This window comes from Myiozetetes cayanensis, unplaced genomic scaffold, assembly GCF_022539395.1.
Source record: "Myiozetetes cayanensis isolate MyiCay16 unplaced genomic scaffold, myiCay2020 scf3, whole genome shotgun sequence".
Lineage (NCBI taxonomy): Eukaryota > Metazoa > Chordata > Aves > Passeriformes > Tyrannidae > Myiozetetes > Myiozetetes cayanensis.
In genome coordinates, this window is record NW_026087521.1 from 22,083,918 (window position 1) to 22,099,968 (window position 16,051).

Below are 16,051 nucleotides of genomic sequence, written 5' to 3' on the forward strand. Positions count from 1 at the left end.
ATTTCTCTGGTAGAATTTTATAATGCAAGACAGAACTAAACTTCCATGAGTTCATGAGTTCATGAGTACTGAAATCCTCTAGGTTTATGAAAATTAGTTTCCAGAGACAGCTCTGGGAGATGGGGCTGAGAGGTTGGAGAGGGAGTACTTTCATGAGAAATGCTCTTTGCTGTTACAGAAATGTTAGTGCAGGTTGGTTGCCATGTGCAGTTGCTTAGTTTCATCCCTGTAGTTTTCATGAGATCATCTGGTGTGCTGGTTCAAATTCATATTACATGCTGAGAAATAAAACATTCAGGGGCTTGGATGTGTCTGTCATGGAGGATGTTTATTGTGATGGCTATGCACATGTTTGTATTTATTGTTCAGATAGTGTCTAGATGTTTGCGATAAATGTATTCCTGAGGCTCTTAGAAAAGTAGGAGATGAAAATATTTGAAGGTTCATTTTGTGAAACTGAAAGGATTTCAAAGTAGAGATTTCTCCCACTGTGAGTTTTCAAGGTAGAAGAGTATGTAACGAAGAGAAGTGTAAAAGGTCAGATGATACCTGGATAGTTCACTCAAAGCTGCAGTCTCTCACAGCAAGACAAAACCAAAGGCCACTTGGGTTAGTATAGGGTTTTTTATATGATCTTTAATATTTTGGCTCTTTGAACACCTTAGTTCTATCATACCATAGCTATATTGGATTGTGTATTGTCATGTGTAAAGTATGTGTGTCTGTATGATGTGATGACCTTACACTCCAGGCTTTACTTCTGTTTCCTTAATTTCTTCTGCTTGTTAATTGCATCAGAAAAGCAGCCCATCTAGCCAACTAGGCTATTTCTAACAGTGGCCTTAATCAGATGCCTAGATGAAGATTGAAAATGGAGCAAGTTTATGTTGTAATACCCATAATTATATTAGCCTCAGGAATTTTCTAGACCAAATGGGGGGAATGGGGGTTGTCTTTAGTGTGTAGCATTTTTGTGTGTATAATCTGCAGTAGATTTCTTTTCTATAAGGTTGTCTAGTCTCCCAAGACAATTTTTGGTACCTACATTGTCCTTTGGCGAGGTGTTGATACATGTCTATGTTACCTACTAATCTTGTTAAATTTTTTTGACATTAATTTGCTAGTTGGAGTTGAAGGCATGTAATTAATGAGATAGTTTTTAAATTTGAATTTTTTACCCTTAACCTGATGATTGACTCAGTGATGTGGACTGTCTGCTCCTATCTAGTTCTAGGGAAGCCAAAAAGCTTTACTTGAAAATAACCATTCACAGTTTATCTATTGTCAATTTGTCTTTCTAGTCTCCTAAGGAGTTGGTATTTTCATATTTCTATTGGGATGATGAACTGCAGGATGGTACAGGTATGTTGTCCAAAAGATGCTGTTGTACTGGTATAATAATCAAGTGTAGGACTTGATGATTTTAAAGGTCTTTTTCAACCTAAGCGATTATATAGGTTGCCTTGAAAAATAGAACTGAATGCAACCTTGGCACATTCTTAGATGACATCAGGTTGAGAGGGGCACTTGATAGCAGAAGAGCAGGACTGCTTCTCATGGGATTCGTGACTTCCTGAACAGATGAGTCATCAAAAATTTCCAGCTGTTCGGTACGGAGAAAAGCCAAACCACACTTCCAGGCTAGAGACCCATGTACCTTTACAGGTAAACATCTGACTGGCTGGGTTTTCTCCAACAAAGGACCTGGGGAACCTGATGGAGAGCAAATAGAGTGTGAGTTGGGGGAATGAAGGCTGGCTGCATGTTCAGCTGCATTAACAGGAGTGCAACTAGGAGGTCAGGGGAAGTACCTTTATTTTTCCATCTGCTTGACACTGGTGTGGCCACATCTGACATGGTCTGGTTTTGGGTCCCCAAGTAGAAGAGTGGAATCAAGAACTGGAAGAAGTCCGTCAGGATCCCTGAGATGATTAGAGAGGTGGAAGACATTATAAGCATGGGGAGATGTAGAGATCTGGGTTGGTTTAATATGGAGAAGGTTAAGAAGTTAACTGCTGTCTTGTAGTCCTTAAGGGGGACAGGGCTATAGGCAAGATGGACCAGACTCTTTTAGAGGTGCACAAGCAAAGAACAGGAAGGAATAGTCACAAGCCACAACATGGAACTTCTGACTAAATATTAGGGGTTTGAGTGGGAATTTCAGGAAGAGCATTGGAGCAGATTAAACACAGAATCCTCAGTATCTTCATCCTTGGAGGTATGTGGAACTTGTCTGGACAAGGTCTGGAACAGCATGATGTATCTTCAGCCTAGCATTGCTGTAGTGGTGGAAGATTACTGGGAGGGGGGGAATTGTTGTGGTTTTGCCCACCAGCCATCCCCTGGGGCTGAGGATGGTTTTGTCCAGATGGATTTCTGGAGAAAAAAACCCAATCAAAACTTTAGTAACGCCTTTGCCAATTACATATTTAAGAAAACGGAAGAGAAGGCTGTGGCGCAGTTGAAATAAGGTAGCCACGTAGGAGTAGTGGCAGACCTGAAGGAGGACCAGGGCCCCCTCCTCCCCTGGCCCTGGTTCGAGGGCAGGTGTGGCACTGAAGCCCCCCTTCTCTCCTATAACTCAGTAGAGAAGAAAAAAACTTTAGAGAAGGACTGACTGCTTGGACGAAAAATGCTGCAGAAGAATTCCAGCAGAGAGATAACGAAGTATTCAAGGCCAAAGCTGCAGCAGGAGAGAGAAAAGTTCGAAGGTGGGAGCTGCTTTTCCCCCCTCTCTCACTCTCTCTCTCTATCTTCAGCAGGGAAAAGACTGAAAAATAAAACCCTGCCACTTGTGGAAGTTTGTTGGGGTGAGAGAGACCCCCATGCTGCTCATGGAAGAGCCTACACTGGAGTAAGTGGATACATAAAGAAGCTGAGACTTTCTGAGAGACCTGAGGTGAAGCAGAGTCCTGTTGAAGATCTGTGACCCTGAGGGAAACCTATGCTGGAGTGAGACGTCCCGGGTAGGATGTTGGAATCTAAGTGAAAGATCCATGCTGTTCCTAGAGGTTTATGACCCTGAGGGAAACTTACTCTGGAGCAGAATGGCTCGAGTAAGCTTGGGATCTTAGTGAGAGATCCATGCTGGTGTTGGAGATTTGTGACCCGGAGAGAACCTACGCTGGAGCAAGAACAGCTTGGGTAGGATGTTGGGATCCGTGTGAGGGATCCATGTTAGACCCCTATCGGAGAGGTCTGTCAAGGACTGTTCTCCTGTGGGGAGGGGCCCCACAGGACATAGGTGTGACCCTGTGGTGAAGATCCATGGTAGCCAAGTGTCCCTTTGCAGTCCTTGGAAGACCCTACAGGGCCTGGGTAACCCCCCAGTCTCCGGTCTTAGCCCAGGAGGGGGGTAGGCCCAGCCCTGAGGCCGACACAGAAGAAAAAGAGATAGAGAAACAGTTCCAGCTGTGACAAATCAGAGTTGTCGTCTTAAAAGAACTTTTGAGTGCTGCAAGGTTATTTTAAAAGACCTGGAGCTCTGGAAATGGAGAAATGAGACTGCTTCTCCTCCTTGAACTGATATAAAGGGGGGAGGGGTATTTCTGTAAATATATAGTACTTTTACCTAATTAGAATTATTGTAGATGTAGTTCTTTAGTTTTTGTCTTGCTAGTAATAAATCTTAATATTATTTTCCCCAATCAGGTCTCTTTTGTCTGCATAAACTTTCTATTAACTTATAGTAATTGTGTGTGGGGGGTTAGAAAAATTGACCCAGAGCAAAACCCTGACAATTGCTCAGACAAGGAGGTTTGACTAGACGAATTCCAGAGATTCTGCTCATCATAAATTTCTCTGTTTCACAGCCCTGATAGAGAAGGCAGACAGAATATGGGCACAATTTTGGTTATTAATGAAACTAGATAATTTATTTTGTGGAGATTTGGTATAATTATTTAGTTTGGTGAAATACATTTTAAACATTATCAGAACTCAGAATAAAATGGATACCTTGTTCTGGATTTTATTCCAGCTTTCATTGATATCCTTTCTATTCCTTGAGTTTAAGTCCAACTAATCCTGAAATCACACACCACGAAGTGTGATGGGAATATAACTTGTTTTTGCCAAGTCCCAAACACAGTCTCTTAGTGCTGTGGCTTAACCTGGTAGGTAGCTAAACACCACACAGCTGTTTTCTCAGGACAACAAACTGTGTGGCATGTTCAACACACAGGAGGGACAGGATGTCCATCCAAAGGAAATTTGACAGACTTGAGAGGTGGGCCTGTGTAAACCTCATGAAGTTCAGCAAGGCCAATGCAAGGTCCTGCACATGGGTTGGGAAAATGCCAGGCACAAATACAGGCTGGATGGAGAATGGATTGAGAGCAGCGCTGAGGAGAAAGACTTGGTAGTGTTGGTGGAGAAGAAGCTCAATGTGACCCAGCAATGTCCACTGGCATCCCAGAAAGGCAGCTGTACTCTGGGCTTTATCAAAGCCTGGCTAGCAGGTTAAGGGGCGTGATTCTGCCCCTCTGCTCTCATGAGACTCCATCTTTAGTACTGTGTCCAGCTCTGGGGCCCCCAAGATAAGAAGGATGTGGAGCTGTTGGAACAAATCCACAGGAGGGCCACAAAGATGATCAGGGGACTGGAGCACCTCTTTTATGAAGACAGACTGAGAAGTTGAGCAGCCTGGAGAAGAGAAGGCTCTGGGGAGACTTCACTGCAGTCTTCCAGTGCCTAAAGGGTCTACAAGAAAGCTGGAAAGGGACTTTTCAGAAGGGCACATAGTGATAGGACAAGGGGTAATGGCCTTAAACTGGAAGATGCTAGGTTTAGATTAGATATTGAGAAGAATTTCTTCACTGTGAGTGTGGGAAGGCACTGGAACAGGTTGCCCAGAGAAGCTGTGGCTACCCCATTCCTGGAAGTGTTCAAGACCAGTTTGGATAGGGCCTCAATCAACCTGGTCTAGTGGAAGGTTCCCTGCTCACAGTGGGAGGGTTGGAACTGAGTGATTTTGGAAGTCCCTTCCCGTCTGGTCCATTCTATGATTCTGTGAAAGGCACCACTAGCTGAGGTTCCCACCATAGGCAAGTATCACTGTGTGCATCCCTACTAGGCATAATTTTCATGGTCAGCACATGAACCATCATCAGCTTTCTTGGCTGTAAGCTTTGCTAGCATAGTGTTCAGGTATGACTGATCTTGTAACTCGGGCAATTGCAAGTGAAGCTGCAGTGTCCTTATGTATTCTGCGTGGGACATGAGTGGTGGCACAAGGGACAGCAAAATGTAGCTACCCTAGGTGCAGTGTGTCTATGCAGTCACTACGGACTAAGAGATCAGTGAATTCTGCAGCACAGGGGAAATAACTAAAATATTATAAATCTAGATGATGATTGTCAGCTAAATTCTATAGCAAATCTTGGTTAGTAGGAGTAGGTAAAAAGAAAATGATTGCAGCTGTACTGACAACCTCATCTCAGTGGAGATAACTTTTATTTGGGTGCGATATTTACTGCATTTAGGAAAAACACGTAGCAAATACTTTCTTTCCTAATGTAACACAGTCTGTAAAATCTTGATTTTTTTTTTCCAATGATAAAGAAATCATTGCTATGAGCAAGTTCTAAGCAGTTACATTTTTCTTTATTTCTTTATATGTTTTTATTCTTCTGTCCAAAAATTAGGAAAGTCTGATTTTTATTTTTTCTTTCCCTCCAGAAGATATTACTTCCTCTTCGTTCTCAAAATACTTATTTTTCTTTTTCTCTCAGGTACCAATCTGACCTTTCTGGAGTCTATGTTTAGTTCTATATTTGGGAGGTCTTGAATGCCTTCACATAAATCAGACTTTACCTTTTTCAGTGCCGGTGATTTTTGTCCCATTCCCTCTACTCCCTGAAGTAAACCAATATCCAAACCCTCTGTTCCTTGTGAAATGTTTGACAATTCTATTAAAGAATCCTGAATATGCTGCTCTGGACAGTGAAAATACTTAAACTTAACAATGCATAAAATATTTATAACTTACAATGAAACACGCTGTAAGTGGAATTCAGTGAGGAGAACATTATTGGCAGTGTTTCAGGTTTTTAAACAAGTGTCAGGCAAATGAAAGGTAAATGCCATGTGCTTGTTAGATTATAAAGAATGATAAATGTGTTTGGTAAAATGTATTGGCTCGTTCTGGTAATCTTGTATTTGATGCTGCAAGGCACTGAATTGTTGCACAATGATTATGTACACAGTGTAGTGTGCACAGAGTGACAGCAAACAGAACCCTTACAGACACTGTTTTACTTGGAATATCTTCAACTTTAAGAAAATCAAAGAACAGCCAAGGTTGCTAAGTGACAGCAAAATATTTATCGGGTTTTTTTTAGAAAATCAAACCGGTTTATGCAATGAATAGTAAAGGACAGCATATATTGTGTGCCACCCACATGCTGTATAGGACCATTATTGCACATAATTAAGACCTGCATAATTCAGCACAGTAACCACAGCTATCACCTCTGTCTTTGTACTGGCATTTTCTAATACTGTTTATTTAGTCTTTCTCAGAAGAAAATCTCTCAAGTAATTCTCTATAAATGAGTACTTTCTATCTCTGCTCTGAAATACAAGTATTATTTGTGTGTAGGCAGATACTGGAAGAGGAGGCAAAGTGGGGGAGAAGGAGGGGAAATAGACTGAGAATCACTGTTTATAACAGGTTATTTGCTTTGCAGGCTTACTCTCATCACCAGTGTGAAATGAAGCTCGTTAACAGGCAATAATGTGGCACAGTCGTTTTTTTTCTGGAGGGAGAGGGTAATGATGGGTTCAGCCTAAGGCTTTGTGCCTTGCTCTTGGCTCTCACAGAGGAACTGTGCGTGGCTTTGCAGAGTCTGGAAAAAAAGGGCTTTATCCAGACTGGCTTTATCCAAAACCCTCCCTGCCACTACAGAGGATAGTGGGAAGCTGAAGTTACAGACGAGTTGGTCTGGGGTGAAGGCTCAGGTAGCACTTGGTTCTCAGTCAGCAAGAGAGTGAGAGAGCATTGTTTCAAGTTTTGTTAGATGCTGTCCTGCCATTTCTAAGGCTCATTTGAGAAGAGGAAATGCTGTGTTGGGCTGACTAATATCACCTCACACCTGAGTTGGGAGACCTTGAAGAGGAGACACAGTGAGGGAGTTGCTGAACTCAACATACTTGATCATGCTACTGCAGTTGGAGTATTCAGGAAGGTGGAGAGAAAAGTAAATGTCAGTTAGACTGGTACTTAACCAACTACCTTTAAAGGCAGAATAAAATAATAGGAAACAAATCTAAAAAAACCCCAACAAAGCCCATGTAAAGTACATTCATGCTCCTTTTATAGGCATGTGGAGCATAGATTGAAAGCTTGTTTTGATGTGCAAGTGGACTTGCAAAATGTGTAGAGCCTTGAACACATGATCTACTTGAATTGCTAGGAAATTATGAGTAGTTGGATTTTTATTATCCTGGAAGTTGTGTGTTAAATTGAGCATCGCTGTAAATGCGTTGAACTGTTGTATCATCCAGATTTTGTTTTAGCTGAGGATATGGGCAAGTGGGATGGTTAGTCCTTGACATAATTTCTACCCTTTTTTCTTTTTTCCTTTGCAAAGAAGTTGTCAGGACAAGAAACAAAACTACATTCTACGAAGTGTATAAGAAAGAAGTTGGCCAGAAAAGGATTTCTTTGTACCTTCATTTCTGTTCATTCAGGAGATGAAAATTTATCTCCTGGCTGAAGTGGAAGGGAGCGACAGCTGTTTGAGGGAACCCTCACTTGGTTCTTTTTCCCTTCTTGTCTCAAAAAGTATAGTTTTGACAAAAGTTTTTCAAAAGCAACTGTTGCTGTCAAAGGCACTATACAAAATGGCATAATTTTGAAATAACAAAGCTTCTAATTTTTTTGGAAGTCTTCAGGGACATAAATTATGTTTGGTGATACAGACAATACACATTGCAACATTGAGGGTTTGGGAAGTGGCTCTTTGGTCGCCTCTTTCTTATCCCTGTGCCTTTGCAATCTGCTTAAGAAATGTTTTGTCTAGCTCTGTCTATAATGTCAGTCATCACCTCCTGCTATTTACCTAAAATACCCATATGGTCTGAAAAACTTAATTTCTCACTACAGTGTGGGAGGAGAGAAGAAGCAATGCTGTTGCTTGTGTTGAGGTCAGGGTCGTATTGATCCTTGCAGAGATCCCAAGTCAGAGCGTGAAGACCTGCAGCCTACGGTGTTCCTGAGATGGCCACAAGGTGGCAATGGCTCAGAGTGTTACTGCTCCAGTACCAGCTCCGGGCTCCCTGCACTTGTGGGGAATTAGGGGAGTGTTGCTAACCAGCATCTGCGATGATCGAGGGGACAAGCTAACACACAGGCCACACGTTAACCTTGTTCAATTTTAAGTCCAGAGTTTTCTAGGGGACAGTGGTGCTGTGAGTTATGTCTTTGGCAGCTGCTGTTGGCTGCATATGATTAGGGCAGTAGTGAGCTGTTCTGTTTACTTAGGCAGTGAGAAGCAGATGAAGATGCTCTTAACTGAGTATCAAACTCAGTGAAGCTATAGTTTTATTTTTTTCCTTCTACCTTTCAAAGAGAAATAAACAGTATTGCTACTAAAAATGCATGGATGCTTCATTTTTCCTTCAAAATGTTGGAGTTTATTATTTAAGGAAGTAAAACTTGTGACATGGGAACAACTCTCTAAGCTGGCAGATATACTTGAAATGCAGCTTCTTATAAAAATAAGAATTTAAACTCTGTGTAAAATCCATTTATTGAAATTGTCTAAAGGTATGAGTGGAGCTTAACCAGAAATGCCTCTAGGTTTTAATACCCAAGTTTTACTTTAGAAGGCAAAAAGCAATTGTTTAACGTGGTGCTCAAAGAGGAATATATTTGGATATAAAAGACTTCTTTGAAATGTTAAATGCAAGGTTAGAAATGTTTTTAATAGTTAAATACTTGAGGCTCTTTCTTACCTTTGTATTAGTCTGTAAATTATAAAAAGTTAAATTGTTACTGTAACTTGAAAAAGTTATTCTTAATTAAATAGCTGTTTACTGTAAATATATGTTTTCATTCTTTGATAGTCTACTGAGATTAGTGAATGTGAAGTAAAAAAAAATAGTGTTACCTTTTTTGAAGGCACAGGAATGGAGGGTGAAAAAATTATCTGTTGTGTGGCTGCAATAAATTAAAAACAAATTTTAGGGCAGTTAATCTTGTTTCCTCTTAAATTTGTCTCTGCTTATCTTCATTCGTTTTGCAGAATGCAATCAAACCTGATATTCTGAGTCACTGGAATTTAGTTAGACATCCTCCCATGAAGCAGCAGTAGTTATTTATGAAGCATCACACAGAGTTACAACAACAGATTTCATACCACGGAGAATGCGCAATCCAAATAAGCAATACAAAACTGAAGCAGGTTGATGGAAAGCAGCAGAATCAGTGAAGCTTCACTGTACACTTCAGGTGGTATTCAGAGTTCAGTTTACATTTAGGGGTACATGAAGTAATGTAATTTCTTTTTATTTTACATTTCCTGTTGATAGTTCCTTCTATTAGAATTAAAATGTGGAAACAGAAGCACTGACAGTAAAGATGGGAGGAAGTTAGGAGGGACTGAAAGCACAGGTCGGATGTGTACGGGTCTTGCACAAAACAGAGCAGGAAAGGGCACATGCAATGGAAAGGCAATGGTCCTACAGAAGGACTCTGAGCTCCATTATGTGAAGTCCTGCCAGAGAAAACGTGTCCAGGCTTACTGCCCTTAAGTTTAAGCATTTTGTTTGGGATTTTGGTTATACGTGATTTCCTCATCTCTTGTTCCATGTTGACCAAGATGGACAGCTTCAGAGGTAGCCCAAGTTGAACTGCATGACAGTGTCCAAGGGTTAATGTCCTGTGCAGTCACCTGTTTCTCTCTTTTTACTATTACATCATTCCAATGCAATTACACTTCCCTTTTTTCCTCTGCATTTCTAAGCTACTACTTCTACTATTAGTTTTGTTTCCTTTTTAAATGATGAAAATTGAAGAGTGCTAATGAATTCATTAAAAATGGCCAACATTTAAAAAAAAAAGAGATGAGAGAGAATTCACTGTACACATATTATGCTGAGAAGTAAAAAACCCAGAGGAGCTGTGTGCTGCACTAGACTACTATAAATTATTCTGTATCTTGACAGTTAACACAACTGTGTTTCTATATATGACAGTATTTGGGACATGTAAAATAGACTTGAGCTCATCCTTAGTGCAAGTTGTAACTTCTCATATTTTCCACTGGAAATATTATTTGATTTTAGTTTTGTGGGAGAACTTTATTCTGCACATCTAGATTTTGCACTAAAACATTAGTAATTGAAGAAATATACAGTAAACCTAAAATGCCACTCAACCCTTACAATTTCTTACTACCTAAAGTAGTGAATATGAAAACCATGTATATTTTAAAGGAATTACAGTTTGGTGAACTATGATAGTTAGAAATGAGAAAGTTGGAATTAAATTTATGTTTCATTGCCTTATTCATAATGTTTTTGTTTCATATGTGGGTAATAGACAAGCAAATCACCTAAAGAGTGAAGTCTGCAAGCATGAAAACACATTTCCATAATTGTCCTAGCAGGAAGCCCATGTGTTCTCGTGGCAGAGCTGTGAATATTCCATGGGATGAAGGAGCTGCTTGCTCAGCAGTGGGGCACTGTCTGCATGAGTGCTCGTGTCTTTTTTAAGTCCCTCACAAGAACAAGTGTGTGCTGAAAAAAGAATTGAAATCATCCTTGATGATTTGCATGTTCTGATATTTCAACTTGTCTAAAATATTTAGAAAATGAGAGAAGAATAAGGGGAATCAAATAAGGGGCATAAAGTTTTATTTCTGTTACAGACAGCTAACATCTGTGGTGCATATTCTATGCAAGGAATGGATGTTTGGCAGACAGGTGGATAGATGCCATTTTTGGTGAATGTACAGGTAAAATACAAATACTTCTCTCCCATTGATTTTTAACTAACAGTGGTACAGGATGGCTTGGGTCAAGTGTTAGACTGATGCTCTCTGGAATTCCTGCAGGAAATTTATCCAAGTCACAGCAACCTCTGTTGAAGTTTGCTTGCCTCAACAGTAGGCCGTTTTTTTCCGTAGGGGTCTCCTAGGGCTTGTTCTGTATCATTAATTGTTCAATTAAAATGAGGAATAGAATTATCAGGTATTTTTAACTAGCTTGGATTATTTTTCAAAGGCGTAATTCTTTGACTTTCATTGCTACTGCCTGCATTTCACTATTTTTCAGAGGATTTCAGATATCGAGTTTTAGATGGCATCTAAACAATTGTTTCCTGTCAAAGTAGAACAGCTTTCAGGTGTGCAGTGAATTTGGAGAGCTTTGCAGAAAATTACTACCTTTCATAGGAGAACATGAGTCTGCAAACTTAGCAAAGTTTGTGTAGGATGAAAATTCTCCCTTGATATGAAGAAAATAGAGGTTGTCCAAGGTAGGCACATTATCAGGATAGCAGAGATTTTGCTGATTTATAACAATGTTGTATATTAAATGACTTCAACGTGTTGACATAAGAGACCTAAAAGCCTAAGGTCACCATATTTACTGTAGATGCCAAAAAGTTCTTAAGTAAGAAATGATTATACCATTGGGCCAGTGTTACTGCAGATTAGCCATTACAAATATAACTTTTTGCCCTCTGGGAAAATATTTCCAATTTCTGGCTATATGTTTATTTGTTTGTTTGTTTGAATTAAATAAAGTACAGGAAGGATGAAAAACTTTTTAATCAGTAGTTTCTGAATGTTTTTTGGTGTTAAATTAAAGTTCAGGAAAGACTTGAGGTTTTTTATGTCCTGGAAAAGCAAAACAACTATTTTTACCTTTTGCTTTTTTATATTAATGTTAACAGTAGTCTCCTTTGATGTAACATTAAAACTTCTCACAGATTTGATAAGGAGAAATATCTTAGTAAGTGTTTCAAGAGTTGTTAAGAACCTTGGCAAAAGACCTGTCTGGATTCTTGGAGAGTTTTTGGACTTTGCTTTTCCCCATAACATTAAACTTTGATAAAAATGGGTTGATTGCAAGGTTTAGTCATGTAATGTGCTCTTCTAGGAGTTTGTTTTCAAAATATGCTTAACTTTGATATGAAGTCCACCAAATGCAATTTGGTGTCAGTCTTGGAACCTTCTGGCTGCTGTTACCCAAGATTAGTTGTTTTATGTCATTCATAGTGTTATAGCATCAGTGGCTACAGGTCCATTTTCTTCACAGTGAGCATACTTGTTGAAACACTTTAGGGTTAGTACTGGATTACTCCCAAAAATTGTGGTATCTCAGTTGTTTTTATTTAGTTGTTTGAAGGTGGAAAAAAACCCCAACAAATCTGAAGACTGCAGCTGAGTTTTATTAGCTGGTACAGCTACCATGGGGGAGGTCAACCATTATATTCAGCATATGGATTTAAAATACTGCTCACAAGTCTCCATGCAGACTTACCTGTAACATCCCAAAGACACCACAAAAAGGGCAGAGATTTACTTGCATGGTGTGTATGTGCATATCTGGCTGCCACAACCTGGCTTGCCAAGGTGGGACTCTGAAGAGCTGCCACTCACTGGGGAGCCAGGAGGCCAGGGAGCCTCTGCCTTTCCTTGCCCATTCATGGCTTCCAACTGTGTATAGTGCTGCGTATTTTTACTTCAAGACTAACTGCATTTATCATTGTTCTCTCCCCTCTCCTTTTTTTCTTGCACAGCTCAACAAGCAACAGCTGCAGTTACTGAAGGAACGTTTCCAGGCCTTTTTGAACGGTGAGACGCAAATTGTAGCAGATGAAGCATTTTGCAATGCTGTGCGAAGTTACTATGAGGTGAGCTATGTGCCTTTGTTATTTAAACAGTTCACAGTATGCCTGTTAGTGCAGGAACAAGGAAAGTAATTTTAAGTTTCAAAGGCTGTGAACTTCCAAACCTTCTACAAACAGTTTTTCCTACTCCAGCTTTGCCATTTTATAAGTTGAAATCTACTGCCTGGGCACAAGAGAGAAACTGAACTGGAAAATACTCACCCTTTTTGAAAAAGGGAAAAAAATTAAAAAAAAAAAAAGGAAGATAAAATAAAAAAACACCCTGGTGCTAAAAATCTTTCTGGCAGTGTTTGATGCAACTAGGCACCACTATCTTTATCTCCATATGTCCAAGGTACCTCTTTTAATGAGCACTTCAGTTTTAAGTTACCATCCTGAGAAATACATCTTCTGATTTTTAGTTACCATGCAGAAGGTTTTGGAGAGGACCTGCCTGTTCCCTTCCAAAAGAACAGAATCTTTCCCAGGCATCTTCAGTGCCTTCAGTGCATATGTGTAGATATTGTTTGAATTGCCTAAGGGACAGGTCCCATTAAAAACTAGAGGACAGTTCACTGTCGTTTTTGTAACCTCAGAAGCATATGGCTAGCAAATTAGTTTCTTACTCTTACCAGATGTTACTGTGAATTCATTTTGTTCCATCTAACTTGAAATGTGCTCAATGGATCCCAAGGGCTGTATGTTAAACTTCTATGTCTTTCGAGGGGCCTTCCTTCACATTTCAGTCTACCACATCTTTTTTTTCAAAGTTTTTGTTTTATTTTTTGGTATATTATTTGTTTGTTTTCTCTGTCAGCTATTCTTTGCTAGTGAATAAGCTTTTCTTCAAGGAGAAAAAGATGTGATTTAGGTCCTAGCTTGGATTTTGTCTACATTAAATTTTATTGCACATTGAAAAGAGAGATGGGTGGGCGAATGGTTTTCCTGTTGTACTGAAATCATAGAACTCAGTGTGTAGAAATAGAATTATCTGTAGAAATCACAGAACTCAGTGTGAGTTTCTCCGAATTATAATCTGATAAATACCGTGGCATTTGAAATGAAGGAATTGTCATAAAAACACTTGTGAAAGGATGGGAATGGGTCTTCAGTGAAATGAGAATATGAACACTCACAAGGTACTATGTAGGTGTGTGAGAACACTGCAGAAGTTGTTAGAAATGAATTGATTTTCCTGTATAACTGATGAAGAAGTTAGGACTGGGAAGAAGGAAAGTTTGGAAGACAGTGCAGGGCAAGGCTGAGCTAGTTAGCAACCCAGAGGTAGGTTTTAGAGTAGTGGGATGTCTCAAGACACTAAAGGTGGGGTAGAATTGAAAAGGGTATAATGTTTATAGTTCATTCTTTTAGCACACTGTGTAAAATGTTGATTTATTAGACGAAGTAGCCTGCCCTTTGTAAAGGATGTGATGGTGAATAAAATTGATTTTAAAATAATTGTCTGAACAGTAACTATTCTGTTAAAATTTACTTCATGTCTCCTGTTACTGAGATTTTTTGGACACATTGAAAACTATGATCTTTAGCATATCTGCTCTTGCAATGAAAGGTTGTGCATAATAATCTAAGACAGCCTTATAAAATGAAGGGCTCAAATTTTCCAGCTATTTTCAAACATTCACTTCTTTGAATTAAGTGTACATGTGTTCTAGGTGTCTAGTTTCAAACAGAGAATTCTAAAAATTTCAGCATCACTGTAAAGGATATAATGACATCAAGGGCTAGTAGGATGTCTTCATCCCGTGTTAATACATCATGAGTTGATAGATCAGCTGTAATTTGGTTCTTCGGTCTCTTTTCTGTTTATTTGTTTATCCCAGCTTCACAATTCCATTTTTCATTCTATCCACAGATTTCCTTCCAAACTTGTACAACCTTTTCCAGTTATGCAGTTTGAGTCAGTGTTTGCTAGTAATTTTTAATTTCTTTTCAGGGTTGTAATAGATAGTCACCAGTGGAGTTAATGAATAGTGCAGTGGTGGAATTCAGCTGGAGATTTAGTTCAAGTTACAGTTCCTCTTTAATGCATTTTAGTAAAATTTTATGCATTTGACCACATACTTTCATTGCTTCTATGTGTCTCTTCTGCTTTTTAAATTTTCTTTGTTACTCATTTCTTGAAAATATTAATCTATATTAATTCTTCTTATGTTCTGCTGGTGCTGTGCTCTGATGGTTTCTATGTCTACCACATCTGGTCTGTCACATTTTCTATGTGATGTTGTTTGTTAGTAGTTTGTTATGGACATCTTCCTTGTTTCTGTCATACATCATCTCATAAACTTCAGTGTTAATTAACTTATACTTTAGTTGTTGGCCTAAAGTTCAGTTTTACCTGACAGGGAAGAGAACAAATATATGGTCTGCACAGTAATTACTTTATTCTGAAAATTATTAATTTGCCTTTAATCCTATGCAGTAGTCATGGTTTCAGACTTATTAAAATATTGCTTGCAAATCCAGGGTATATTAATTACTGTAATTGATTTCCCACACCCAACTCTTTAACTTTGAATGTGAAATAGAAGGTCTGTTTTGGGCATATGACTTGAATTCTGTATCACTAGTTGCAGGTGTTTTGAGTCACTATAATATGTAATTACTGGTTTTTTTCAGAATGTGTCCTCTCAAAAATGTAAAAGTAAGTTCTAAGGATTTAGGAACTTATTATTGCTCAGTCTTTGATTTACTTTTCTATAAATACTTTCAGAAAAAGCAGTTTATTTGCTAAATAAGTAAATAAATATGAATTTCAGCAGTAATTTCACTGCAATATAAAAGAAATGGTTTTTAAGACTTTCTATGAATAATCTGGCATTGGTGTCCATTTATCTTAAAAATGTAGTAGAAAAATCATAGTAAAAGTTACATAAACCTCTGTTTAATTCTCTAGAAATTATTATGTTCGTATTCTGTGTAATCTCCCCCTAGCATGCCACCACACTTTCTGAAAGTCTCACTGAAATTTAACATGTTTCATTTTTGTATACATGTAATTATGATTGTCTTGAGGAATGATTTCCTCTTCTGTCCCAATTTCAGCAAAGACATGGAAATGTTTACACTTCTCTTTCTGAAATCATTCTCTCAGAATTAGCATAGGGGTGGTGGTGGTAGTGTGGGTTTTTTTGGTTTGCTTATTTTTGTTTTTGTTCTAATTCCATTTCAGACATTGAGCCAGATTCTAAT

The 16,051-nt window shown here is 38.9% G+C and overlaps 1 protein-coding gene across 2 annotated transcripts in view; it reads left to right on the forward strand.

Moving 5' to 3' along the window:
- The window catches only part of CADPS2 (calcium dependent secretion activator 2), a 299,634-nt gene that overhangs the window by 50,076 nt on the left and 233,507 nt on the right, over positions 1-16,051 (forward strand). For both annotated transcript variants that reach the window (XM_050324387.1, XM_050324385.1), the window contains exon 2: positions 12,752-12,865. In XM_050324387.1, coding sequence (XP_050180344.1) covers positions 12,752-12,865 — 114 coding nt within the window. The remainder of the gene's footprint in view (positions 1-12,751; positions 12,866-16,051) is intronic.